This window comes from Crotalus tigris, unplaced genomic scaffold (genome assembly GCF_016545835.1).
Source record: "Crotalus tigris isolate CLP2741 ecotype Arizona unplaced genomic scaffold, ASM1654583v1 scf7180000019692.1526454, whole genome shotgun sequence".
Taxonomy (NCBI): domain Eukaryota; kingdom Metazoa; phylum Chordata; class Lepidosauria; order Squamata; family Viperidae; genus Crotalus; species Crotalus tigris.
Genome location: NW_024097664.1, coordinates 1,400,479 through 1,427,514, shown reverse-complemented (window position 1 = coordinate 1,427,514; position 27,036 = coordinate 1,400,479). Strand labels below are relative to the sequence as shown.

General features: G+C 48.5%; 1 protein-coding gene across 1 annotated transcript in view; it reads left to right on the top strand.

The window, feature by feature from the left end:
• The window catches only part of COL5A1 (collagen type V alpha 1 chain), a gene marked incomplete at its 5' end in the record, with an annotated part of 133,077 nt that overhangs the window by 85,959 nt on the left and 20,082 nt on the right, over positions 1 to 27,036 (top strand). The window contains 23 exons of the mRNA XM_039364247.1: positions 1,385 to 1,438; positions 3,470 to 3,577; positions 4,510 to 4,599; positions 4,689 to 4,742; positions 6,468 to 6,575; positions 8,077 to 8,184; positions 9,133 to 9,186; positions 9,713 to 9,766; positions 10,730 to 10,837; positions 12,361 to 12,414; positions 12,992 to 13,099; positions 14,592 to 14,645; positions 15,253 to 15,360; positions 17,043 to 17,096; positions 18,339 to 18,392; positions 19,611 to 19,664; positions 20,702 to 20,755; positions 20,838 to 20,945; positions 23,932 to 23,985; positions 24,669 to 24,722; positions 25,790 to 25,897; positions 26,066 to 26,119; positions 26,434 to 26,469. Of these exons, the coding sequence (XP_039220181.1) occupies positions 1,385 to 1,438; positions 3,470 to 3,577; positions 4,510 to 4,599; positions 4,689 to 4,742; positions 6,468 to 6,575; positions 8,077 to 8,184; positions 9,133 to 9,186; positions 9,713 to 9,766; positions 10,730 to 10,837; positions 12,361 to 12,414; positions 12,992 to 13,099; positions 14,592 to 14,645; positions 15,253 to 15,360; positions 17,043 to 17,096; positions 18,339 to 18,392; positions 19,611 to 19,664; positions 20,702 to 20,755; positions 20,838 to 20,945; positions 23,932 to 23,985; positions 24,669 to 24,722; positions 25,790 to 25,897; positions 26,066 to 26,119; positions 26,434 to 26,469 (1,692 nt within the window). The remainder of the gene's footprint in view (positions 1 to 1,384; positions 1,439 to 3,469; positions 3,578 to 4,509; positions 4,600 to 4,688; positions 4,743 to 6,467; positions 6,576 to 8,076; positions 8,185 to 9,132; positions 9,187 to 9,712; positions 9,767 to 10,729; positions 10,838 to 12,360; positions 12,415 to 12,991; positions 13,100 to 14,591; positions 14,646 to 15,252; positions 15,361 to 17,042; positions 17,097 to 18,338; positions 18,393 to 19,610; positions 19,665 to 20,701; positions 20,756 to 20,837; positions 20,946 to 23,931; positions 23,986 to 24,668; positions 24,723 to 25,789; positions 25,898 to 26,065; positions 26,120 to 26,433; positions 26,470 to 27,036) is intronic.

Below are 27,036 nucleotides of genomic sequence, written 5' to 3'. Positions count from 1 at the left end.
CCCAGCACAACATGGCTGACTCTATAAACTGCTTAGGGCTGTAAGAGCACTGTGAAACAATATATAACTTTCATTGCTAATTGCTATTCCATGGATTAATTGTTCTCACTGTCTGAAAATTTCTCCTTACTGATCCGACTTCCAAGCTCTGCTGTCTTCTAATTCATACAAATGAGGGACTCATCCAGTCCTTCCTCCTTGACGGAGCAGGGCCGTTGTCCTTCCTTTCTCCAGCAGGACCCCCATCTCTGTCCTGAGCCCTCCAGTGTCTGGCTCCTGCTCCCTCCGGCGGCTGCTGCTGCTGCTTTGACAGTGCCCGGCTCCCCAGTGGCGGCAGAGGCCAGAGAGGGGGTTGAGCATCTTCTTAAGACACCCCTCCCCCCCTCCCAAATCAATGCTGCCTGCATGAATAATGGACACCTTATTCTGTCAACTCTTTGGCTCCACATTTTTCATATTGGTGGTTTTTTTTTTTTTTACAAAAAATCTTAATGGCTTTTATATCCTCCTTTCACAGACTGGCATGTTTTGGAGTTCTGTCTTGCCCCGAAGGAAGATGCCTTGGGCTAACTTGAAGCCCCCTCCCCATAGGATTCTTTGTAGGTAGCAAAATAGGAGTAGAGTATTTGGGGCATTTTTATGACACCGCCCTTCCATCAGCCTTGGTTGCCTTTTGGGGGACCAGGGGTGTCCATTGCCTCTCTCCGGGATGCCAGCTGGGGCTCCTGACTTCTCCAGGTCAGGATTAGAGGGCCAGAAGTTGTCCAGGTAGATGGGCAGCTACATTCGTAATAGACAAGGTCCCTGTTCTCAGCAGACAACCTTCACCCCTTCTAGGGACTGCATCTGCCTTCCTTTGCTTTCAGCCTTTCCAGTTTTAGCCTTTGGTAATCTCTTTGCTTTTGGCTGGCTTTTGAATATCCAGATTCTCTTCCTTCCTTCCTTCCTTCCTTCCTTCCTTCCTTCCTTCCTTCCTTCCTTCCTTCCTTCCTTCCTTCCTTCCTTCCTTCCTTCCTTTCTTCCTTCCTTCCTTCCTTTCTTTCTTTCTTTCTTTTCTTCCTTCCTTCCTTCCTCCTTCTTTCTTTCTTTCTTTCTTTCTTTCTTTCTTTCTTTCTTTCTTTCTTTCTTTTTCCTTCCTTCCTTTCTTTCTTCCTTCCTTCCTTTCTTTTCTTCCTTCCTCCTTCCTTTCTTCCTTCCTCTTTCTTTCTTTCTTTCTTTCTTTCTTTCTTTCTTTCTTTCTTTCTTTCTTTCTTTCTTTTTCCTTCCTTCCTTCCTTCCTTCCTTCCTTCCTTCCTTCTCTTCCAAAGAGATTCTGTCATTATGTGTTACAATACATGGTCTGCCACTGTTTTGCCCTTTAATTAACCCTGTCTTCTTTTCCCAGGGCTTCCAAGGGAAGACGGGTCCACCTGGACCTCCAGGTGTTGTTGGTCCACAGGTGAGCCATTCCCAGGAACCTTTCAGATTCTCTGGTCAAAATTCCTTTTTTTTTTTCCAGCTTTGTAGGAGATCTGTTGACTCTCCAATTACTTTCTAATTTGTAGAAACTCTGCCAGATTAATGACAGTTTAAATTCGGTATCACATGGTAAATAGCATGTTTCTGTCTGCTTTCTGAGGTATAAAAGTCTACTGCCTGCTAATTATGTCTGGAAATGCTAAAACGTAATTAGTGTAATTTCCAGAAACAGGAAAAGGAGCAGGGGAATGCCACCCAAATGTTGCATGACATGTGAATGCAGTTGCAAGTTCTCGCACTGACCTTGAAACATGGTTTGCAAACCCTGAATGTGAGTTTGCTTCACCAGCTCCAGTTAAGAGAGACAGAGGTGTTTCACAGAAAGGTTTTAATCAGTCCTGCAGCTTTATTTCTAGTTCATTTTAACAGCTGAACCCTTCTCAGAGGTTGCTGTTGGCCTTCTCTGAACTGGCCTCGCTTCCCACCCAAGCCGGGGCTTTTGCTGGCTGTTAAGAAGCAACAAGCAGGCCACTTATGGGGCAGCGCTTTGCCCTCTAGGATACTCCCCACTGAGCTCTGGGGCCTCCCTGCCCATGGAGAGGAAAACCTGGCTTACGAGGTGGAGGGGCTCAGAGTGGGAGGCCTGTCCAGGCCCTGGAATTCTTGGATCGCTCCTTCCGTCTTGCCCTCCTGGAAGGGGGCAGCATTGTCAGACGCTCAAAAATGCCGGAGTAGCAACGTATATCGTCATCTCTTCAGGCTCTGGGCTTCAGTCTATTAATAACTCCTATAGAAATAAGAAGCTTTCCTGCTTTCCTAAGACTGTCCCAGATCATCCCAGGATTCCTGAAGGTGTGGTGAAGACTCGTCTGGCAAGATGGGAGCAACTCTCACTTATTCAGAGAGAGCCTGGTGCTGCAGATGGGCTCGCCCACGAGTCGGCTAAGAAGAGGGGAGGGGTCAACAGCTGGAAGGGTCTTCCACTCTTGAGGTTAATGTGGCCCTTTCCAGACACCCTGAGATGAGAGATTCCTGTGCTGTCTGCATCCCTGGCTCCTGGTTGGGCAGGAGTTTGAGCTGTGTAGCAGGATGGGCGGAGGTTCAGAAGCAGATATGCTTTCATTACAGGGTATAATCAAACACAAATTAGCTGCTTGCAGCCAGTTTGGATGGTCTTAAACAGAGTCTGGGGAGGTTGTGGAAGCCCTGGGATCTCTGGGGCTGTGTAACTACTCCCCCAGTCCTAGGCACCAGCAGACCAGTGACAACACTGGTAGATGGGAAGCAACAGAGGAGAGTCTCTTGGTATCCAGCACAGCTTGCAAACTTCCCCAATGCATTCAGTTGGCCGTTGCAGAACAATAGGTATTGGCGAGGTGAGCGGTGGGCCTGATCCAGGCCCAAACTCCTGAAAAATACTTCTTCTGGGCTGATGCCTACAGCTAGGCCTTGGCTCCAAAGAGGAAGAAACAGCATAGCCCTTGCAAATACATAGGCAGCTACGCAGGACTGGGAGTGCCACTTGGCAGAGCCTCCCCACTGGGCAGAGAGCAAGAAGGTCTGTTCACACAACCTGCTAAGCCAAGCTCAAAACGGGCTGTGGTTCAGTGTATTGTGGGTGCCGAGTTATTGTCTTTGGTTGGTGGTTTGAACCAGGCTTTCACATTAAACTATAAGGTGGTTTATTTCTTTAGACATCACACAACATGCCTTGTGATTTGTTAACTCACTTTGCTCGTTATGTGAATTAGGCGATTGAGTAGATCGAGGATTCAAGGTGTAGAAAGACACTAATATCCCATCGATAGAATTAAGCTTGATTTGCGGGAGAACAAACTGGCTGTTTTGCACTTCAGTCTGAGGCGGATTTTGTGGCTCGCCTCTGTCTGATGACTGGTTCGTGTACTTGTCCTGGGCTTTCCCCCCCCCCCGACTTGCCCCCAGATTCCCTCTTTTGATGGAATTAGGTTTCCGGGTGCCTGTCCTGAAGGTGCCTCCCCATGTCTTGCAGGGCCCCACAGGAGAAACAGGCCCGATGGGTGAACGTGGCCATCCGGGCCCTCCCGGGCCCCCCGGTGAACAGGGACTTCCTGGCTTGGCTGGAAAAGAAGGAACGAAGGTATTGCCTGCATGAAGCGGGAAGACACCCAGGGTGGGAGAAGACCTTAGTTTTAACAAGTTAATGTTATAAGTCTGGAGGGATTTGAGACTGGAGCATGGGAGAGGCTGGCTCTTTCTTTGGGAGAAAAGTCTAGAACAGTGGTTCTCAACCTGTGGGTCGGACCCCATTTGGGGTCGAATGACTATTTCACAGGGGTCGCCAAACAAGGCTGTCCGCCATTTTTTCCCCCTTTTATTTAGCCATGCCCCTGGCACCCGGTGATGTATAAGTGGTTGGGGGTCACCACAACATGGGGAACTGTATTATGGGGCCATGGCATTAGAAAGGTTGAGAACCACTGGTCTAGAACAAGCCAAGAATTCCTGAATATTGGTTGGCTCTCAAGAGAACCTTTCATGTCCCAGGGAGGCTGTGGGCCTCCATTGCTGGTCGTCCTTCCGCAGCCTCTCCCAGGGGGCTAAGATGGAGCTCCTGCGCTGGGCAGGGTGGTGGTGGTGGCATGGCCTTGATGACCACCTCCCTACCAGGATTCTGAGAGAGCCCTTGGCTCTAGGACCCTCTGGAGACCGTCACAGCGATGCCACCGCGAGCCTTTTCACGCGCATGTTTGCAGTGGGAAAGCTCTGTGACCTCTGTGCCGGGCTCTGCCTCCTGAGGGGCCAGGGCAGAGTCCCTTCTTCCCAAAGACAGATTCCCTTCATGGGTTAGATCTGTTTTCAGATCTACTCTCATCGCAGACAAGATTACTGGGAGAATCGGAAGGGGAGGGGCATTGCCTCTTCTAACATCAGAGCGTGTAAAATGTCGTCGTGCCAGGCTTGGATACCATCAAAGCCCGCAGCCTCCTCCTCCTCCTCCTCTTGGGCGGGCCCTGGGGGACGAGGGAGGGCTTGGCTGCCTGGCGCTCTGACCTCTGGTCCTGCTTGCAGGGTGACCCAGGCCCGGCCGGCTTGCCCGGGAAAGATGGCCCAGCCGGTTTCCGAGGCTTCCCCGGCGACCGAGGACTCCCCGGCCCGGTGGTGAGTTGAGAGCTTTTCTCCCCCTCCTACCCCCTGTGAGCCTTTGTGGTGCCTTTGCACACGAGTGACGCTGCCTTCCTCCCCTGCAGGGACCTGTGGGGCTGAAGGGCAACGAAGGGCCACCGGGGCCTCCTGGACCAGCAGTAAGTACCGCCCGTCTCTGGCTGTGCTCTGTGTGGAGGGTGGGGTAGACCCGCTTGGGTGGTTTGGGCCTTTCAGCCCTTGCTGCTCCCTGTTGGCTGGAGAAAAGGAGGGGGCCTTTGGGGGGCCTCCACCTGTAAGGCCAGGGGGGAGACGGGGGGGCTGGGCTGCCTGCTTGCCCACATCCGCCCTGCGGCTGCTGCTTCAGAAAAGATGCAGACCTGACCTCGGAGCTCATCTCCTGCCCTGGTTCCTGCCTGGGCTCAGTGGGGCAGAAGGGCCCCCCCACCATGAGCTGCTCCCCTTGCCGTTGAGAGGATTCAGAGGTTTATCCGTTTCTCTCGTTCGGTCCCCACCTGGTAGTGCCCTCATGTGCTTCTTTGGCCCTTAGCTTGGGAGTCTTTCCTTTGGTGTTTGTCCTTTCCCTTAAGTCTCAATCCAATCCTTTCTCCTAAGGATTTCTCTAACCTGGTCAGACCCACCGAAGACACAGACCCGGGTGGGGCTCCTGCTCTTTCTTTGAGGGTTTCTTTGCAGCAATTAAACCCTTCATAGTCTGTCCCTGTCCAGCCATGGGAACTGAGGGGGGCTGGAAAAAGGCAAGAGAGTTCATGCTCTGTCCTGCTGCAAGCTTCCTCCATGCATTCACAAGGGGAGGGACCTGCCCTGTATGCTGCACCCACCATCTTGCCTCACCCCCCCCCCACACACACCTTGGATACGGCTCTGTTCATTACTCGGAAGGTGATCCTATAAATGTCGCATTTCTTGGGATTTACTTGTGGCGCTTCTTCTGTCCCCTCCGTGCTCTTGGTACTATACCTCGGGCTTCACTGGATGAAATTTCAAAGTTGGCGGCTGCGATTGGCAGTAATGCTGGGAGGCTTTTCTTGGGGCAACAGAGATCACCTGGACTGTATTCTTGGCAGAACAGTATTCCCCATGCTGTTGACTGGCACACCTGGAAGGAGTTGAGACAGCTATCCAGTTTGGGGGATGTGATTCACCAAGGGCCCCTGGTCCTCCAGGATGGGCTTTGAAAGGCTTGTTCACCTCTGCAAAGTATCCAGGTTTGCCCCAAGTCAGCAATCTGGCTGACCGTGAGCCCCTGTCAACCGTCCCAACTCGGTCAGTTAGGAAAGAAAGATTCCTGGCCCACGATTAGCCAAAAGTATACTTTACTAAAACCAAAGTGATTACAGAAGAGGCAAAGCTGGATCTGAGATTTTTGTGCGCAAAAGATACAATTAACTTTTCCTTGGTCCCAGCCAGCCCCCCGATTATCACTCAATGTCCAATCAGGAATTAACAAATTGTTTGGGAAATGGTCCCTGTCTTCGGGTGCTGGCCGGCTCCGCGTTCTTTTGGTGTGACCTTGAGACGGCTGGTGCTTCTCATGGGACGGGACAGCTTGGTTTCCATTTATCTAAGTTCCCTCTGCGTCTCAACCCCCACTGCTCCCTTCCCCCTGTTACTGATGTCAGGCTGTCAGCTTGCAATACCTAGCTTAGCAGAATGGCAGCTGTGACGCCCCAGATGTTCCCATTCGTCAGAATAGCTAACTGTGGGTAGTATGGATGGAATCGTGGCCAGTCCATCTCAATCCCTGTGGAAGGCTTCATGAGAAAGAAGCCACCGGCTGTGCCCACCCTCTACTCAGCCCCCTTTCCTTGGGGTGTTTGCCTTCTGTTAGCTGCGTATTCACTAACTTTTTTCTTCCTTCTTAGGGCTCTCCAGGGGAGCGAGGTCCTGCAGGAGCAGCTGGCCCAATTGGTCTGCCAGGACGTCCTGGACCCCAAGGGCCCTCTGGCCCTGCGGGTGAGAAAGGGACCCCGGTAAGTTGTGTGTGTGTGCGCGCGCGCATGCATGTGTGTGTCTGTGACTCCTAAGCATTGGCTGGAGCAGATTCGGCAGTTGACTTGGGAAAGCTGCTGTCATTTCTCCCCTTAGATGTTTCTTTCCTGGCATGCACCTCCCCAAATTCCACCTGCTTCCGCCCCTGTGTCATGGTCCACTTGCCGTGTCCAGTTCACTTCTGAGCGATGGCTGCTGGCTTCCTTCTTCGACACAGGAACCAAAGAGTTGTAGCAAGAGAGCTAAGACAGACAGTGACTTGCTCACAAACACTGGTGGAAGGAACTGGCTGGGTGAAATCTGAAAGGCTGCCAGGGCTGGCTGAGCCGGCCTCTCAGGAGGCATGGAGTGTCCTTGGGAATCTCTGGGTGGCCAGAGACCAGCACAGGACACTCCTGGGGAGTGAAGGGAACATGGGGGTGACCCTGGGGAAAGCAGGGGAAGAGAGGCTGCCCAGGAAACCATCCAACCACGTCAGGAGCCCCCCCAATCAGAGAGAGAAACTAAGGAAGGAGGAGCAAGCAGTTAAAAGAGGCTTCAGGAAGTTGTATGTTCAGATTTGCAAAATTCTGTTAATAAGGTAGAATTAGCTCATCTGGTTGCGTTTCCTATCTGGTTTAGCTGGGAGGGCTGACAATACATTTATTGAAATAATGTGAAGGAAAGTAAATAGGAAGAGTTATTAAAATATCCATTAGGATTAGAGATAAGATAAGATAAGATAGGATAGGATAGGATAGGATAGGATAGGATAAGATAAGATAAGATAGGATAAGATAACCTTTATTGTCATGTTTTTTTACTGTGGGCACAACGGCACACATCAAAAATGAAATTTAGTTGCCCGCTCTCAAAGTGAAACACATACGTGACACACACCTAACAACAACATTGATGTTAAATTCCTTCTGATCTTATTTATGCTACCCAAATATGTACTTCCTGCCTAGATGAGGGGTGCAAATTTGCAGCCCTCCAGATTTAATCGTTCAGAGTTAGCTCACCTATTCGTGTTTCCTTCTGGCTCACCCAGGAGGGCTGACGTGGGGTCAGCCCCCAGCAATGTCTCCTGATCCCTCCCTTTTCTGAATTCCTGGAGCACCGCAGGGGTGTGGAGCTAATTCAAAGGAGGGCCTGGCTCAGAAAAGCTTCTGGAAAGATGGGAGCCCAACAGCTTTGCGTGCAAAGATCACCACCTTCCGATCCGACTGAGGGAACACTTCCTGCCATAAGTCCCTCACTCAGGGCTCAGGTTGGGCCGTGCTTAAGGCTGCTTCCCCAGCCCAAATGAAACTGGGTTTATTGCCATCAGACCACAGGGCAGAGCCTCCATCCACCCTGCCCATAGTTCTCTTGTTTGTCCAGCTCCTAGTTCCCGTGTTATCCCAAAAAAGAGAGCCTTAAAATACTGCCTACTCTGAGAAAGGACCAATAGCTTCTGGGTTGTGGCTGAGAAGACTTTGCTTTTCTCCTTGGGCTTAGGGTGAAAAAGGCCCTCAAGGCCCAGCTGGACGAGATGGCATTCAAGGACCAGTTGGACTTCCGGGCCCTGCCGGCCCGGTTGGCTCCCCAGGGGAAGATGGAGACAAGGTAGGCAGCTTCCATGCCAAACGTTCCGGCTTTCCTCCATTGGTTGGGTTGCTTTGCATGTAGGGCCACAGAGCCCTGGCCAGAAGATGGTTTTCCTCCAACGCTTTCAAATGGCAGGCAGTGAAACTGTGCCAACTTTAGAATTGGCCGTTCCGTTTCTTGTATCTCTTTCTCTGTCCACATTTGGGGTACCTTAAGGGCGGAAGAGTTCTCCCCCCAAGTGAAACCCCTTTTTCTAAGGGCAGCTTAGAAAAAGGGCCGTGAAAAAGGATCCAAGGCCGTGTCTGTCCATAAACTGAAGGCTATCAAAATGCAAGATGGCCCTGCAGGTATTGGCACAGTTTGACCCAAATCTGCTCAGTGCTTACACCGTGGCCTGGCCAAATGTCCTGTCACAGGGTGTAAAGCAGCTTTACCTGCTCAGAGACTGATGGAAACGGGATCCAAACCCCCGAGTTGACAGGGGCTCCCGAGGCCATTCATGGTAAGGCTGCCGCAGTGCAGAATTGTGGTCAGAGCCCAGTAGAGGAATGGCTTGTCCCATCATCCCTTGAAGGAAAGCCCAGCCTCTCTCGGGGCCCAGCTGCTCTTAATGTTAGGAAGGCTTTTTTTAATGAAAACTTTCTTCAGATGCCATTTCTGCAGTGCTGGTCATCTTTCATGCATGGTTTTCTTCCAAGAAATTTCTCAACATACCAAAATGATTTTAATTTTACAATGTTTTTTTTCTGGAAGTGCAGCTTTGACCTGGGGGGGGGGGAATCTACCCAGTGGTGTATTCATTCTTCATTTTCTAGGATCAGACCAAACTAATAAACATTATTAATTTGTTAAGAACATATAAGATATGGAGCAAATCCAGGAATCTTCTTCCTTTCTTAGGTTCTCATTGGTTGTTGCATATGACAATTCTGCTTGTATTACGGAATGATGTTTTCCATTTATTAGGGTGAAATTGGTGAATCAGGGCAGAAAGGAAGCAGAGGTGACAAAGGAGAACAGGTGAGCTGTGGCTTTCCCACACGGGGACAAGGGAGGAGGTTACCACCCGTGTCCCGAGGCATCCCAGTGTCCCTTTTCTACTAACTCCCATGGGCAGCTATGGAGTTGGAGCTGCTTTGGTGAGAGCATTCGTGAGTCAAAGCTCCTTTTCCAGCTTCTCCACCCTCAGGGTGGGCCAGAGGCTCCAGGAGTGAGTGAGGCCACACAAATCTTAACCCAGTATTGGAGTCCATCCCACCACTTCCCAAACAAAGAGAGACATTCAGTTATCCGACATCATTGGGATGCGCCTTGTTACTTCTTCAGCAAGGTTTTGAATTGCAAGGGTCTAATATTTCAGCCCTCTCCTCTGAGCATCCATCACTGTGGTTGGAGGACCCTGGCAGAATCCGAGGGGGGGGGCGTGTTCGGCCAGATCCAGCAAGGTGTCAGTGCGACTTGAGAGCCTCGTTCCGCATCGTTTTCCTTAGACTGATTTCAACTTTTTTTGCCATTTCTTTGAAGACGCGTCTTTGTTTCTTGCTAGGGTCCACCGGGTCCTATTGGTCCACAGGGCCCAATTGGCCAACCAGGTTTAGCGGTAAGTAATCCTTCTGTATATAAACGTTCTCTGTATATAAAATATCAGCTACAAAGTCTATCACTCCGTGGCTTTAGAGGGAACAGGAGGCCGATGGGAGATTCGTAGCAGGAAGAGAAAAGTTTTTTTGTGCCTCATTTCCTCTTAGATTCTCTCACTTCTTATTATATATCCTTTTAGCTCCATGCAGTGGGTAGCATAAATAGACCAAACTTTTCAAATAAAAGGCCCCTCAGGTTGAATTGCTTGGCTTAAGGAACTAGAATTGCGTTCCTTAAAGCAGTGGTTCTTAATCTGGGCGATATTGCCACCCAAGAGGCGATTTCATTTTTCAGGGGGGCAAAGGAATGAAAAGGGGGCGATATGGGACCGATGGAGCGAGATGATTTGGGGACACTCTTGAGACTTTTTCGTACAGTGAATCGCTGTATATCTGTCGTACAAAAACATCAGATCGCTCGCTATTAGTGGATTGAATTGTGTTTTCAAATGTTCCTCCAGCTAGCTTCAGTACAGAACGCCGTACATATGTGAATATGCATCGCTTATCTTCATGCGCGTTGCGCAGCAGCCTCTACCCATACAGTGGCACGCCCTTGGCCAGAATATGGGAGATACGGGAAAAAGACTGGAAATAAATTATTTGCATCGATATGTCCTGATGACAATTTTAAAGAAAACAAAAAAAAAGTGTTTGCATAAATTGAAGAATTATTTCCTATGTTGTGATTGAGCGGTTATGTTGGGGGAGAGGGGCGATGACAACTTCCTCATTGGCTCAAGGGGGCGATTCGTTCAAAAAGGTTAAGAACCACTGCCTTAAAGGGTTGGGTGGAAGCCTGTATGGCTGCAATCATTGATGGCCTAATGCGTATTAGAGAGCTCGATCTCCTTCTGCAGGAAAGTCAGAGAGTCCAGCATTCAATGTGCTGTTAGCCGTGAACTTTTCCCTCTTCTTCCAAGGGAGCTGACGGGGAGCCTGGCCCACGAGGACAGCAGGGCCTTTTTGGACAGAAGGGGGATGAAGGGCCTAGAGGATTTCCTGGCCTTCCAGGACCGGTTGGGTTGCAGGTAACGGTCAAAAGGGATCGGCTCTGGAGGTCTGGGGTGGAGTCATCATGTGCAGCATTGGATGGTTCCAGCCGAAACAGAAAAACAGAGAAATTAGGATTGCCAGTTGAACTGGGTGTCAAGTAGCCTCTGCAGTTATAATTCCTTCTTTTTTGTGCACATTGACAGCTGCCCTTTGGCACTACCCAAAATTGCTTGGGCTGTAAAAATCTAAAAGGGCTTTTAAGCTTGGAGCGTTTGTTCCAGATGTGTCATGGTGGGTGGGTGGAGGGATGTGTGAAATATCTGTAAAATGTGTGAAGCGAGATTCCCTCCCCTCATCTGGATGCCTCCCCCCTCCTCCCCCCCCAATGTTATTTAGAAGAGCTGGGAAGACCTGGCCGTCCACCCAGGGCTTCCGTGGGAGACAGGGGGCTTATTTTCTCCATCCCACCTGCCAGCTTTTATCTTTACTTTTTATGTTTTATTGATTTTATTCTAATTTCTCATCTGAAGTGAGCAGCCCAGCGTTGTTGAGAATCAGGAAGCGTACAAGTTTAACATATTATTAGCATTATTGTCATTATTTGCAAAGTGTGTGAAACGTTTGCAAAGTGTAAATATTTTGTCAAAGTTTTTTATCTTGGATATAAAGCAAATAAGATTAATAAAATAAGATGAATGATATAAAGTGTGGTTAGAAGTAGAATCAAGAAAATAAAGGTCAATTAGAAATACTAGTCTTTCCTAGCCGGGTCTTGCCAGGTCTTCAATAAAATGAGACTATTTTTTAGCCTTTTAGCTAAGAACAAATGTAGAGTTTGCAAAAAGGTGGCAAAGTTTAATTGGATAAGTTTAACAGCCACATTGGAGTCAATAAAGGCCAAGCCCTTCAACACAACTAGTGCAGGCAATGAACTGGAGCCGAGTGTCAGTCATCAAAGGTCCAGGAGAATATATGAGCCGAGGTGGCGCCGCAGTCAGAGTGCAGTACTGCAGGCCACTTTAGCTGACTGTGTTCAGCAGGTCAGCGGTTCAAATCTCACCGGCTCAAGGTTGACTCAGCCTTCCATCCTTCCGGGGTAGGTAAAATGAGGACCCAGATTGTTGGGGGCAATGTAAATATATATATACATTGCTTACTGGTATACACCGCTTAGAGAGTGCTTGCACTTAAAAGCGGTATATAAGTCTCATAAATAAATAAATAAATTTGGCCCTCAGAAGGGGGATCTCCAGCTATCATTGGATTATCTTTTAGCCAGGCAAGGAAATGGGCATCAAGCTGCTGTCATTTGATAGCTGATCAGCACCAACAATTTCTGAACCTCCTGCCTGTCAACAGCAGAGAGCTCTTGTGATGGCTGGTTGCATCTCCTGGGTCCTCACATCATGTGGATTGCATGGATTTGTCAGATGGGTCACATCAACACAGCGATGGTGTTTGCAAATGCAAGCTTGTCTTCACTTTATCTCTTCAAGTAAACTGTTCTGCCTTTTCAAAAGCTGAAGGGAAGAAAAACTCTTTTTAATTCTTTCAACAGGGCTTACCTGGACCTCCAGGTGACAAGGGAGAAACTGGAGATGTTGGTCAAATGGTAATAAAGCAAATTGTTTTCCCTTAAATGTTAATGTTACTGTAAGGACCCCCCCCCACTTTGCATCTTAAGAAGACAGAACTCTTGGAATAATTCTTCCAATAGGCATCCTTTATTAAGAGAAACTGGTTGCAGGCGTTCAGGACAGGACTTGGGGTCCAAGCTCTCCCATTCAAGGTTTTAACGGGTTCCCCAGTAGCCCCACCCAATCATCCCCTACTTCCAGCGACAGTCTCAGGCAATACACTCCCACCCCCTTTTCCTTTCTGCCGGCTGGAGGGAGACTTCAGAGAGGAGTATATGAAAGGTAATAGCCCCATTGTTATGGTTAGTCCTTTTGGGGATATCCACATTCAGTCTCTTTGAAGTGTACCGAAGGAAATGAGGGCCATAAAACCCCTTTGTTCACCCCCTTCCCTTCATCATATGATAGAATCTGGAGAAGGCAGAAATGGGGTTTTCTATAACTGATAACTAGAGATGAAATATAATTGGATTCTGACAGTTACTGTGTAAGTTCTGGTCAAAAGCTTTATCTTTCCATCATCTGAAAGGCTATTTTCTCTCCCTTCTCCAGGGTCCCCCAGGCCCTCCCGGACCCAGAGGCCCAGGTGGGCCCCCTGGAGCTGATGGACCACAAGGCTCAGTCGGAGGGATTGGAAATCCAGGGGCCGTTGGTGAAAAGGTAATGCCAATTTGCAGGGGAATCTTGGAAGGGGAAGACAGAGCCTAAAAATGCTGCAGTTAAGAAAGGTCTGCCTCTGGCTGTATAAATGTTTATAGAAGTATATACCGAGAAGGTTAGATAAACAGAAGTATTAATCTTATTGTATATAATACAGATAGGGAAATTTGGAGAGAGGAGTTGCTCGGACATTACCCCTGAATTGTATCTGAAGAGGGTTGTCTTAATCTATCTGCTCCAATTAGACTAAGTCTGAAATTTAGTACCGCCCCCTCTGTGCCAACTGCACCCCAGTTTTAGGCTAAGGTGATACTCAGACTTTAGTCCGATGCGTCTGAACAATGTGGGAACCAGGCCAACTGACCTAATGGGAGGGAGTGGATTCTCCATCATCATGCTGAGAAAAGGCGTTCAGGTAAGACAACGCCCCTTTCTCCAGCATGATTGGATGGAGAACCCACGGATGGGACATACCAAAGCCCTGTGTCCCTAGGGTGGGGAATTAGATTGGGCCTGGGTCCCATCCAACGTTAATGTGTGTTCTAGAACCTTGCGGTCAAATGAAGCCGTAGAAGAGGCATATATACATCCATCTTGTAGGAAAGGGAAGAGGGCGATCCCATGTCGTTGTTCTACAAATTCCCTCTATGGAGGCCTGATTAGACCAGGCAACTGTAGCAGCTGCGCCCGGGTGGAATGAGCCGTGAAATGCCTAGGAGCTTGCAGTGACTGAGACTGGTATGCCAGAGAAATACAAACTCTAATCCACCTGCGTATTGTGGTTGAAGAAACCTTCTAACCTAGTGATGAAGGGTGATAGGAAGAAAGGAGAGGAGAGAGAAAAGAGTAAAGGAGGGGAGAAGGAAGTAGGAAGGCTGGAGGAAGAGGAATGGGAGGAGAGTGGTGAAGGAGAGGAGAAGAGGGAAGTAGGGAAGAGAAGAAAGGGAGAAAGAAGGTAAAGAAGAAGGAGTGTGGATGCGGTGAAAGGGGAAATGGGCGAGCAACACCAAAAGTCATGTGTATGTATTTATTTCATTTTGTTAAAAGTATCTTGTATGTGAGTGTGGAGGGAATGTATGTTAATATCTGATAAAGTATTACGGTATATGTAGGGGGGAGAGTTTGGAAAAATAAAAAATTATTTAAAAAAAGAAAAAAAAAGAAAGGTCTGCCTCTGTCTGAAAGTCTCAGCTGGGTTTTAAGAAGATCTATTGGGGGGGGGGCTTACCAAAGCTCCCCTGCTACCTGTCAGGGGTACAAATGAAGGGCAGCTGGACCAACTTCCAGACTGGGGGTTGGAGATTTTGTGGGAAACCTGGAGAAAGCTCTGGACTCTGAGCGTCTTCGGCCGTCAGACCAAAGTATCCCAGAGCCGAGGGGGCTTTGCCTAGAGCTGACTCAGGAATTCTGGGAGTGGAAGTCCATGAGTCATGAAAGAGCCGAGGTTGCCTACCCCTGGCCTAGAGCACACGGATTGTCTTGCCTTTTGCAGGGAGAACCTGGAGAAGCAGGGGGGCCTGGCCTACCCGGAGACACTGGACCAACGGTAAGATTTAAAACGTTTTTAAAAGTATCTCTGATGAAAAGTATCATTGAGATGAAATGGAATAAGATCGGTGCTCAGGAATGGCTTCAAAGTCTCAGGCAAAGATTTTTCAAAATGGCGTTTGTAACACCGTTTCCGGTTCTATCTCTTTTCCGACCCTACCACCAATAATGTCTTCTGGAGCCATATCCCACCGGATGGATTGACGAGATGATTCACAATCACTGTGGTGCTTGTTCCCGTCTCAGTCTTCTATCAGACCCCTAATTCTTCTGAGTATGAACAATTCACCCGTCAACCTATCTGTTTATTGGACCGGTTGGTCCCTTGAAATCCAGCCCCACAGAAACCAGCTGCTTAATCAAGGCAGGAGAAGTCAGAAGACACAACTCCAGTGCAGGAAGCGAGCTCTGCATCCCGTGAAGGCACAGCAGTGGAGGAGGCATCTGTGTCTTAGTGTGAGGCTGATTGAGCATCAGAAAATAATCAAATGCTGGTCATTTTTTTGATTTCCTTTAAGTGCTGATTGGACCTTTAATCAGCCGTTGTCCCCCCTAATCTGTTGCTGAAACAAATCTGACCTCTAACGAGCATCTTCCTTTGACAGGGTCCTAAAGGAGAGAGGGGGGAAAAAGGGGAAGCAGGCCCCTCTGGGGCTGCTGGCCCCCCAGGCCCCAAAGGTCCCCCAGGAGATGATGGCCCCAAAGGGAGCCCGGTAAGTAACTCCCTGCTCTATTTTGCCCAGTCCCCATTGTTCTCTGGGCTGGGCTGCTGGTTCCCTTCTTTGCTTTTCTCCTGTTCCTTGAGAATCCTGCTGCATCTGCTTGGTTCTTAGGTGCTTCTTCAGACAGACTTTGGGGGCAGGCTGTGGGGCCTTTCCCTGCAATAGGGGCAGCCCAGCTGCCTTTGCTTCCCTACAGAGAAACCCCCTTTCACGGAGCTCTTCAGAAAGACATCCAGGCAGGGCTGGGGGGGCGGGGAGATCAGGAACTTGCTTCCTTGGGCCTTTTTATTTATGGAACAAGTTTATGATTGTTATAAATAATAGGTTGCCCAACTCCTAAACAATTCTAAAAAGCAACTCATTAAAAGGAAAATCCAACAGATCAAAATGCAAAGCCCCTCGTGGTGAGATAGGGCAGAAATAAATGTAATAAACAAAAGCAAAGCAAAACACAAACAAACCAAAACTGGACTCCTCAGTCACCCTGTCCCCAAAGCCTGGGTGAATAACCAAGTCTTCAACAAGCCCCCTTGGGGTGAGATGGGCAGCAAATACATTCAACAAACCAACGAATGACATAAGGCTGGGAGTCGCATACATCTGTGCAAGAAGGGTTGAGATTGGATGATAATTGGCCAGGAACACCGGCTCCCTGTCTTTTTTGAGAAAAGGGTGCCCTGCATGTAGCTCCTTCACGGTTGAGGGGACCATCCCCTCCCTCAAGGAACCTGACACCACCACTCAGCTTTGCCTGGGCAGCCTTAACCACCTAGGACAGTGGTTCTCAACCTTTTTAATGCTGCGACCCCCAACCGGTCGTAAGTCAAGGACTACCCAACCGGTCGTAAGTCGAGGACTTTCCCTGCCCGGGTGCATGTGTGGTGCCGCCCCCTGCGCCGGCCGAGGCGTAGCTGCCAAGCAGCAGAGACGGCGCATGGCGACCATCGGCTGAGCCACCAGCTGGCCCAGCCCAAGGGAGGTAAGGCACTCGGAGGGCCCCACGCACACCAGCAACCCTCCCTGCGCCCGCCGGCCTCCCACCTCCCACTTCTGGCCCTCTTTTATTTACATTTTTAGTAATTGCTCAGCAGGGAGGGGTGGAAGCTTCCAGACAGCTTGCCTTCACTGCAGACAACTTGCAGCACCGTTTGCAGAATGGGACTTTTGGCGGGCTCAGCAGGGCAGAGACAGCCTGGACAATTCCTATTGGCTTTGGAAAGCCAATAGAATTAGACTGCGTTGTTTGGCGACTGCATTGTTTGGCGACCCCGTGAAATGGTCGTTCGACCCCAAATGGGGTCGCGACCCACAGGTTGAGAACCGCTGACCTAGGATCTAATAAGCAGACTGCGGTGTTAATAGGCTAGAGCCGCCTCCACTTGCGTACGAATTACAGAATCAAATTCGCTGCCCAGGGACCTCAACGTGGCCCATGCAGTCAAGGGGCCCTCTGACTGCAGGGGCCAAGTTGAGAGACCATCAGACCAATAACAGGATATTTTCTCTCAGTGTTCTGCTTGAGATCACGGCGTTGTTCCGTTTCATGGAAGTGGGTTTTCTAATCGCCCTTGATCTAACTATCGTGGTCAGCGTATTGCCAAGATGGTCGTTTCTTTCTTTGTTCTGCTGAATGGAGGATTTCGTGGGAATCCAGTCATGCTCTTCCTTTCCAGGGTCCAGTTGGCTTTCCAGGTGATCCAGGTCCTCCGGGGGAGTCTGGTCCAGCTGTAAGTACCAAGGGAGGGCCCTTCTTCCTCAAAACATGTCTAAGAATTTTCACGGGGAGAAAATTCCAGGCAGCTGCTCTCCAGATCTTTTGGAAATATTTCAGTCTGGATTGAAATAGGGAATGTGGACATTTAGAACGTTGTATTTCCCTTAAGATATAAGATATATATATTTCTGAATATATGCATGTTTTTCACTTTTGTGGCCTATTGATTCATTTTCTGATAAGGAAATAGTTCTATCATCATCATCCTTATCATCATTATCTAGCAGGTCTATTCTTTTTACAATGGTTTCGTTTTTCTTTGCTATTATTGAATGGTAGAAATTTTTAATCAAACTTGATCTTTGAAATCTTGATCTTACATCGAACTCATTAGAGAGAATGCCCATGTGCTCCACATTCATTGAGAATATTAATATATTCGTCCTGTATTGTTTAATTACAAGAGCCAGTTTGGTGCTGTGGTTATGGCACCAGGTAAAGAGCGAGACCTGGAGTTTTAACCCTACCCTAAGCATGGGGGGGGGGGCTGAGCCAGACCCTTTCCCTCAGCCTCAAGAAGAAGCAGGCAACAACAAACAACTTCTGAAACTTTGCCAAGAAAATTGTAGGGCCCAGTCTAGTCAGTCCACGAGGAGCCAACACTGACTCAAAGCCACACAAATATATTAAAATGTAATAAATTATATATAAGTTATCTACAGTTCCTGTGTCACCTCTTGCATTTAGCCATTAATAACTTCCATTTTATTAGGAAATTCCTTAGGAACGTGCCCAAAAGGCATGAAATAGTAATGGGAAAGTTAAGAATTCCTTTTCTATTTGAGACTAAAACAAATGAAGAACGGCTGCAAGAGTTGGGTTTGGCCAGTCTAAAGAAAAGAAGAAATAGGGGGGACATGATAGCAGCATTCCAGTATTTGAGGGGCTGCCACAAAGAAGAGGGGGCCACATTATTCTCCAAAGCACCAGAGGGCAGGACAAGAAACAATGGATGGAAATTGATCTAAGAGAGAAGCAATCTGGAATTAAGGAGAAACTTCCTAACACTGAGGACAATTAACCAGTGGAACAGCTTGCCTCCAGAAATTGTGGGCACTCCATCACTGGAGATTTTTAAGAAGAGGCTGGACAGTCACTTTTCTCAGATAGTATAGGTTCTCCTGCTTGAGCGGGGAGCTAGACTAGAAGACCTCCAAGGTCCCTTCCAACTCTATTCTATTCTACTTTCTCCTAGGGTCAGGATGGCCCACCAGGTGATAAGGGAGATGATGGTGAACCTGGCCAAATGGTGAGTACCCTGACTAGAGGCAGGTTGCATGTGTTTCTTAGGGGCAAAAGATGCATCACTTTGATTAGTACCAAAAATAGGATGTGGATGAGTTAGCGACTAAGTAGAGACAGCCACCAAGAGAGAGCTGAGGACTGGGGGGAGCCATGAGCCAGAACCTGGGGTCAACTGGTGTTTCCTGAATGGGTCAGCCTTGGAAGCCTTCATTTGGAGGAAAGCCTATCCTAAGACTAAATCCCCTTTTCTTCTTTTTTAAAAACTGTCCTAGCTGGCGCTCCTGGTGCTTCTCTGCAGAAGACAGTTTGGAACGTCTCTCTCTTTCCACAAGTGTGCAAATAGCAAATTTCTGGTGCAAATCCTCTGTAGGTGACCAGCTAGAGTCATATGCCAAGATGAATTTAATGGGCAAGATGATAAGAAGCCTAGGAGTCAGAAAGATATTTAAGGATGCTCTTTTGAGCTTGTGGTGACCCCCAAAACCTCATAAAAGGACATTGTCAGGCTTGTCCCAGCTTGGGCATCCAGGGAATGAAGACCTTCAACTCCATTTATAGTGAAAGCCAAGTGGTTACAGCATAACAAAGCCAGATCTGAGGATTTCCCGTGTCAACCTAGTAATTTCCCCTTCTCCCAGGCCCTCCCCCGTCATCTTGGTGGTGTCCAGGAAGATTCAAATTAGGGGTTTTGCTGACAGTTCCACATTTTGGTGCCTCTTTGGTGGGTGTTTGCATTCGGTTCCCAGGCTGGTGTCCTTGGATCTCTCCACCGTTGTCTCTGGTTGTTACATCTGGTTCCTGTCCCTCCCCCTCCCTATAGCCTCCCATTCCCCCTCCCCACATTTTATGACAGGTTCCCATCAAAGCAAAGCGAAGCTGGGCTGAAGCGGTTTGATGGCAGATCTGACAGGCGTAAAATGGGGGCAAAAATCACTTATCAACTCTGGCTTAGCAACAAATTTGGGGTCGGTTGAGGACTTTGTGTATCCAAATGAAGCTTTAGCCCAGGGGTAGGCAACCTTGGCTCTTTTATGACTCGTGGACTTCAGTTCCCAGAATTCCTGAGCCAGCATAGCATAGCTGGCTCAGGAATTCTGAGGGTTGAAGTCCACGAGTCATAAAAGAGCCAAGGTTGCCTACCCCTGGTTTAGCCTATCCTCCAGTTCTTGTGTTAGAGCTCTAAGGATAAGCATATTTTTTCTCTCTCTCCTTTTGTTTTCAGGGCTCCCCGGGTCCAACCGGAGAGCCAGGGCCTTCTGGACCACCAGGCAAGAGAGTAAGTTGCCTTTTCAGTCTTTCATCTCCCAGTTTTTAGCCAAAACGCCTCAGAAAATGCAACAAAAAGGCACAGCAGAGCTTGTTTTTAGCGAATGGACACCTGTATCCTGATGCAAACGGGTCAACGGTGTTTTAAACTTGCAGATCAAATTCCGCACCTCTGCAAAGAAAACAGTAGCAGGGACATCAGAGGTGTTAATTATTGAAAATATAATGTATCACCATAACAACAAATCTCTGACATACTTGGGAATCTTGACCTGAATAAAGGGCATTGCTGTTATGAACAAACAATTACCTTTCTTGCTGTAGCAACCATGTTAGTTTGCAGCTCGTTTGAAAAACAGGAAAGCAAGGATAAGAATAGTTGTCAGAGGCTTTGGAGAAATCACATCACCCTCCAGAAATAGGGTGGGGTCTTCCAGATTGTCCTGCTTCTCCTCCAGCCAGATTTCAAATATCTCATAGATACTATTTCAAAGTTATATATTTGTTCTAATTTCTTTGAGTAAAAATCATCTGTTGTTTGCTTTGAAACTGGTTTCCACTTAAGAAGAAGGTTAGAAGCAAATAAAACAGACAGAGAAGCTCCATCACTGGAGGTTTTTAAGTCTTTAGAAAGAGACTGGACAGCCATTTGTCCGGAATGGTCCAGGTTCTCGTGCCTGATCAGGATGTTGGACTAGAAGTCCTCCAAGGTCCCTTCCAACTGTAGTCTGTCTGCAAAAAGCAAAAACAATTATGGATTCGTTACCTGAGGGAACCTCAGACAACTCCTGACATTCAATGAAAGGAAGGTATTGTTTTTAACAATGAAAATGTTGGATGAAAAATAACCATGAAAGATAAAAGCGTTTTTTAAAAAATGGCCAAACCTCTGAAGAGCCATCCAGCCTCTTGGCTCGTGCTGGGGATGGAGGTTGGGCCTTCTTTTGGTCGAGCTGTTGTTAGATCTGGCAGGAGGTTCATAAGAGGCAAAGTTGCTACAACCATCTGCGTTTAATCTCACTGCGCTGCGTCTCCCAATCTCTTTAGGGGCCACCTGGGCCAGCGGGACCCGAAGGCCGCCAGGGAGAGAAAGGCACCAAGGTAAAACGCTGAGCTGCTACCAGACAAAGCAGCATTTCTGCTTTCGGCCATGTTCTCCCTGTAACATCTTGCTTCTCTTTAGGGTGAAGCTGGATTGGAAGGACCTCCTGGGAAAACGGGTCCTGTTGGTCCTCAGGGACCTCCAGGAAAGCCAGGTCCAGATGGACTTCGGGGAATACCTGGCCCAGTGGTAAGTGTTGGCCAACCAAGGTCAACTTCATCTCTAGGAGAGCGTTGATCCAAAACCAAGAGCATGTACATCAGGGCTTTTTCCACATTCCGGGCACTGATATTTCTCTCCTTCCTCCTGGATTCTCTGGGGATTCCCGGGTCTTCCGCCTGTCCCGAAGGACCCTCCGCCCTCCAGGCCCGTCTCGGGGTCTCCGCCCGTTTCCTGCTCCCCGCTTCTTCCTCTAGGCGGCCTTCTTTCCCGGAGTCCCCTTCGGCTCATCCCTTCCGGGCCTTCCCTGCCGTCTCCACCCGGGGCTGCTCCGCGGGGCCTCCTCTCCTCTCGGGCGGCGCCTCCTTCCTTCCTTCTGTGAGAAGTCAGAGCCCCCCAGAAAAGGAAATATTAAAAGGGCAGAAAAATATATTTTTCCTCAAGGATTTTTAAAAGCAAAAGCCAAATCTCTCTGCCTTCCAATCTCTGCCCCAAGCAAGAGACAGCCCTATACAAATGCAGCAGTAAAACCATCAGCTGCTTTTATGGTCATGGCTACTGGAACAGAGCTTTTCAAGTCAGAATGTGCTTCTCCCTCCCTGCCTTTATCTTTGTGTAAACCAAGAAAGGCCTGAAAAGTTTTCTCAGATTATTTTCTTGGAATGTGGTCAAGACATGCTTGTCTGAACATTGCTTTGGTGGTGTCCTCTAGAGCCATTTCCCCATGCCCTCTTTGTAAAGGCAGTGGTTGAGTTGTGATCCAGATCCTCTGCTGGAATTTTCCTTGGCTCTGTTTTTCAGGAACTGCCCCAGAATCCTTATCTGCAGAGCATTTTAAGTTCACAGAAACCACCTTACTTCCAGCATTTTCAAGGGGATCAAAAAACCCAGTACTACAAACATCCAGACCAACAAATGTCCTTTCCCATGAAGACTGGCTGGTGTTCTTCACTGGAACTTGAAATCCGCAACATCAGATCAGAAGTATTAGAGATGGCAACCTAGAACTAGAACTACAAATGACATGACAATATGAGGGACTGGAAGACTGAAGACCTTGGACAAATATTTCCCTGTTCCTTCTGAGAAGAAAGGCATCAATTCTCACCTATAAACTTAGTTAGGTTACGATGCTAGGCTGTGATGTCATTCATTCTCTTTCAGTTTGCAGCTGCTGTCAAGGTTTTTATAATGATGGATACAGATATGACAACTGAAGTCAAGTATTCATGTAAGATTAATCGGAGTTTAGTCCGAGGAAGCTTCGGCCAGCCTGTGTTTGTTGGCATTAAAGGTGCCACAAGCATATCTTTTGATTGTTGTGATGGATGTTAATCTCATTATGGTGGCGCCGCTGACAGAGCAGCCTCCCCAGAGACTTGACCAAAGGCACTTGTCAAGACATCAGATAACTGTAACTGAACGATTGAATGGATTTTGTTCCAAATCACTTAATAAACTAAAAATCAAGACATCCGGTTCATGGTATGGGTCAAAGCTCACCAGCCGGTTGAGAGAAGGGGAAAAAACTTCTCAATAGCTTGCATGGAGAGCAGAAAGAGAGTTGATAGAAAAGGAATCTGGATCTCCTTGAGAAGCAAACGGTTTCAGATGGTCAGTCATTATCACAAATTAGCCAAACCCAAAAGCTGCAGGTTCTGTGGACCACAAGAATCTTCAGATGGGATTTCTCTCTCTCTGATGTCAGTCAGAAAAACTGAGCCAGGTGTTGGAAGCTTTGAGAGGAGATGCCTTCTTGTTCTCTTCTTGTGGCCTTGTCGAGGCCTGGTTTCGTATCTTATGAGGCCTTATTTTGGCCTTATTCTTCCGTTCCCTCTGACCATACAGGGTGACGCTGCAGAGTCCTTCAGAAGAACTTTTTTATTTTGCTGGCCTTCAGAAAAATCTCCAATTGATGTAATGAGGTCCGTGACTCGATCGGTGGAGTCGGCCACCGCAGCAGATTCGAGGAGATGGGATTTTTGAAGCCTGGCTTCCAGAAAAGCTCCACCTAATGGGGTCTCTGACACCATTTGCAGACTCTGCTGCTGCAGCAAATTCTAGGAGATGAATTTTTTGAGGGAAAATCCCAGTAAGCAGACCACCCTCCCAACTACCTGGGAGGGATATCAGAATTTGGTCAGGCCTGTTTAATTTGTACCCCAGGTGGAGGTCAAGGGCAGGCTGGCCTCCTACTCAGCAAGATTCCTCTTGGGAGTCTGGACTAGGAATGCTAAAGCAGAGACACACACACCCAGGTATTTCACTCCCACTCCTTTATCCTTAGTTATATCTTAGATTTTACATCTGCTCAATACCGGTAGTCCTCAACTTACACTTATTTGCTTAGCGACTGTTCAGTTATGATGGCACTGACAAAGTGACTTAGACTCACACTTACAACTGTTGCAGCATCCCCATAATCGCACGACTGCAATTTGAGCACTTGGCAACTGGCATGTATTTACAGCTGTTGGCACCTCACAGGGTGAGGGGATCCCCAGTTGCGGCCTTCCCTGCCGGCTTCCAGCAAGTAAAGTCATTTGTGTAATAATTGGTTAGTAACAGCGGCAGTTCTCTTCCTCAGTTAAGGATTTCAGCAAAGAAATTGGGTGAGATTCACATAAGAACTGCATCGCTTAGTGGCAGATGTTCCGGTTCCAATTGTGGTTGCACAGGACCTCCTGTAGCCCTTTTAGACTGCGGGGGAGTCGCGTCCGGCTGCTGCCCCAAAGGAAGGCGATGCACAGACATGCTTTGCACCTGCTGGGAGACAGCACTGGGCTCGGGTTTCCACGGTGAATGCTGCATTAATCATGGCTATTGCTATGGCAACCCTCCTTGAAACAAATACGCGGGGTAGAAATGGAACATAAAAACTCCATTCTCCGTACCTGTGCCTCGGTTGATTCTTCTAGATTGCGGGACATATGCGAGTATCTCCCACCTCAGTTAGCCATTTCTCCTACTAACCCAGAATGTACCGTAATAGCTAAATGTCTCCGTTGTTTTCTAGGGTGAGCAAGGCCTTCCGGGTTCCCCAGGCCCAGATGGACCTCCTGGCCCGATGGTATGTCCGACATTTTGGGAATTGTGCTTTACCAGCCTTGGGGTTGAAAGCAAAGGCCGGCCCCTCCCCCACCCCTTCAGTTCTCCTGGTTCAAGCAAGATCTGCCTCTCGATGGGGGGTCGGGGGGCTGCAGCCCCAGATCCAGAGCAGCCTTTTTCCTCCACAGAGCATCTTGGCTGGCCAGCCCCTCCCTCACGAAAGAGCTTCTGTCCTGACCTTTATGGGGAACCCCTCGAATGGAGCCGGGGGGGCCCTTTGAAAGTGACCCCCCTTTAGCGGCATGAAAAACAAACACTCAGAATTAGAAATGTGTTCACTTCGGTCCAAATTCAATTTTCCTTTCCCAAATTAATTTGGCTCCCATAAATCTAAAAAAAAAAAAAAAAAGTGGCCGAACAAGATGCCTGGTTTTTATTTATTTATTTATTTATGAGACTTATATACTGCTTTAAGTGCAAGCACACTCTAAGCGGTGTACACCAGTAAGCAATGTATATATATATTTACATTGCCCCCAACAATCTGGGTCCTCATTTTACCTACCCCGGAAGGATGGAAGGCTGAGTCAACCTTGAGCCGGTGAGATTTGAACTGCTGACCTGCTGAACACAGTCAGCTAAAGTGGCCTGCAGTGCTGCGCCACCTCGGCTCTTTTAGTATCAACCTTGTTGTTCTCTCCAAAGGGCCCACCTGGATTACCTGGCCTGAAAGGGGATTCGGGTCCAAAGGGAGAAAAGGTGAGTTTCCAGCATTAAGGTAATGTGAGTGGGCCCCAAATTAACCTCCAGACCCAGCATGTGAATTTGAAGCCTCTGTCTTAACATCCAGACCTGGAAAGGGAATTCCTAAAGCCAGCTGGGACTTGCAGCTTCTGGCCACGGCCTGGCTTCTCTCCTCATGGCCCAAAGAGCGTTTGCCATGCGGCCCTTGTGTAAGGACCCACCCCAGTTTGCATCTTAAGAAGACAGAACTCTTGGAATAGTTCTTCCAACAGGCATCCTTTATTAAGAGAAAGTGGTTGCAGGCGTTCTAGACAGGACTTGGGGTCCAAGCTCTCCCATTCAAGGTTTTAAGGGGTTCCCCAGTAGCCCCACCCAATCACCCCCTTCTTCCAGCGACAGTCTCAGGCATTACACTCCCACCCCCTTTTCCTTACTGCTGGCTGGATGGAGACTTCAGAGAAAATTACATGAAAGATAATAGCCCCATTGTTATGGTTAGCCCTTTTGGTGATACACACATTGTAAGGACCCCCCCCCCACTTTGCATCTTAAGAAGACAGAACTCTTGGAATAGTTCTTCCAACAGGAATCCTTTATTAAGAGAAAATGGTTGCAGGCGTTCTAGACAGGACTTGGGGTCTAAGCTCTCCCATTCAAGGTTTTAAGGGGTTCCCCAGTAGCCCCACCCAATCACCCCCTACTTCCAGCGACAGTCTCAGGCATTTAGACTCTCACCCCCTTTTCCTTACTGCTGGCTGGATGGATACTTCAGAGAGGAGTACATGAAAGGTAATAGCCCCCATTGTTATGGTTAGTCCTTTTGGTGATACACACATCCAGTTCCTTTCTTCAGAGAGAACGACATGAAAGGTAATAGCCCCATTGTTATGGTTAGTCCTTTTGGTGATACACACATTCAGTCTCTTTGAAGTGTGCTGAAGGAAGTGAGGGCCATAAAGCCCCTTTGTTCACCCCCTTCCCTTCCTTGTATGGCAGAATCCAGGGAAGGCAGAAATGGGGTTTTCTATAGTAGATAACTAGAGATGAAATATAATTGGATTCTGACACCTTGCCTTTTCTAGGGTCATCCCGGGTTGATTGGTCTTATTGGGCCTCCCGGCGAGCAAGGAGAAAAGGGAGACCGAGGATTGCCAGGACCTCAAGGAGGATCAGGGCCTAAAGGAGAACAGGTAGAGACCCCGGAGAGCCTGGCCACCAGGTCTCTCGGTTGTTCTTAAGCTCCCCCTGGGGAGGTTGAGGGGGCTGAAGCTTCCAAACTGGAAAGAACTCCCCCACTAAAGCTGGGGATTCAGAAGGCTTTGCAAGCATGGATTCTCCTCTTTGTCTCCTCCTTCCAGGGTATTCAAGGTCCGTCCGGCCCCCTTGGCCCCCCTGGCCCTCCAGGGCTGCCGGTGAGTAGCAAAGAGGCCGGGACTTGGCTCCACTACATGAACACGTGGGTTCCCCCCCCCCACTCGCACCAATATAATAGAACACGATCTGGCATTTCAGTGATTTCAGAAAGATAAATATCTTTAGTCTGAAGTATAGCAAGAATTCTGAGCGTACAAAGCAAACGGCTGTTTCAGCCTCAGACTGACACGCTGAATTAGGACACAACTTGGGGGCAATCTTTGTGCTGCTAATCCGCGCCGACCTCGGGTAGGGGCTGCTTAGTTATGTTCAATGGACGCCTTGCCAACCAGCTCTTCTCTCTTTCAACCAGGGGCCCCCCGGTCCAAAAGGTGCTAAAGGATCTTCCGTAAGTACAAGTATCAAATCTATCAAAGGAGGAAAATTGTTTTATTACGATTAATGGTAGTATTGCTGTCCACGTTGCAGTCTCGGAGGGGGGGGGCAAGGGGGGAAGAAGCTCTTCGTTTCTTTCCTGACTTTCCAGCTTCTTCCCCTTTCCACATCTTTGTCCCTCCCATCATCCACCTCTCCCCCTTCAAGATGTTGCTCCTTTGATTACTCTGAGGTGACCCGGTGTCATCCCCCAGAGGAATGAAAGGTGACATTCCTGTTTTCTGTGGCTGTCCTGAATCTTTGTCATTCCTGGGGAAGGAAGGAAAAGTAGCTCTAATATGGAGCACAGTGGCAGAAGATTGGGGGGGGGTTCCTCTTCCAGACCCCAGCAGGGGGATGAGGGTGGCTGGGAGCACGAGGGAGACTGTCCTTCTGCATCTCTTCTTCCAGTGAATTTCCTTTGGAGAAAAGTAACAATATGAGTCCCTATTTGGCTCCCGGTGGAGGCTTGTCCCTTTGTGGGCCATGGGGTGTAGCCTTTGCTTAACCCTTTCACCCTTTTATTGCTGCCCACAAGGGA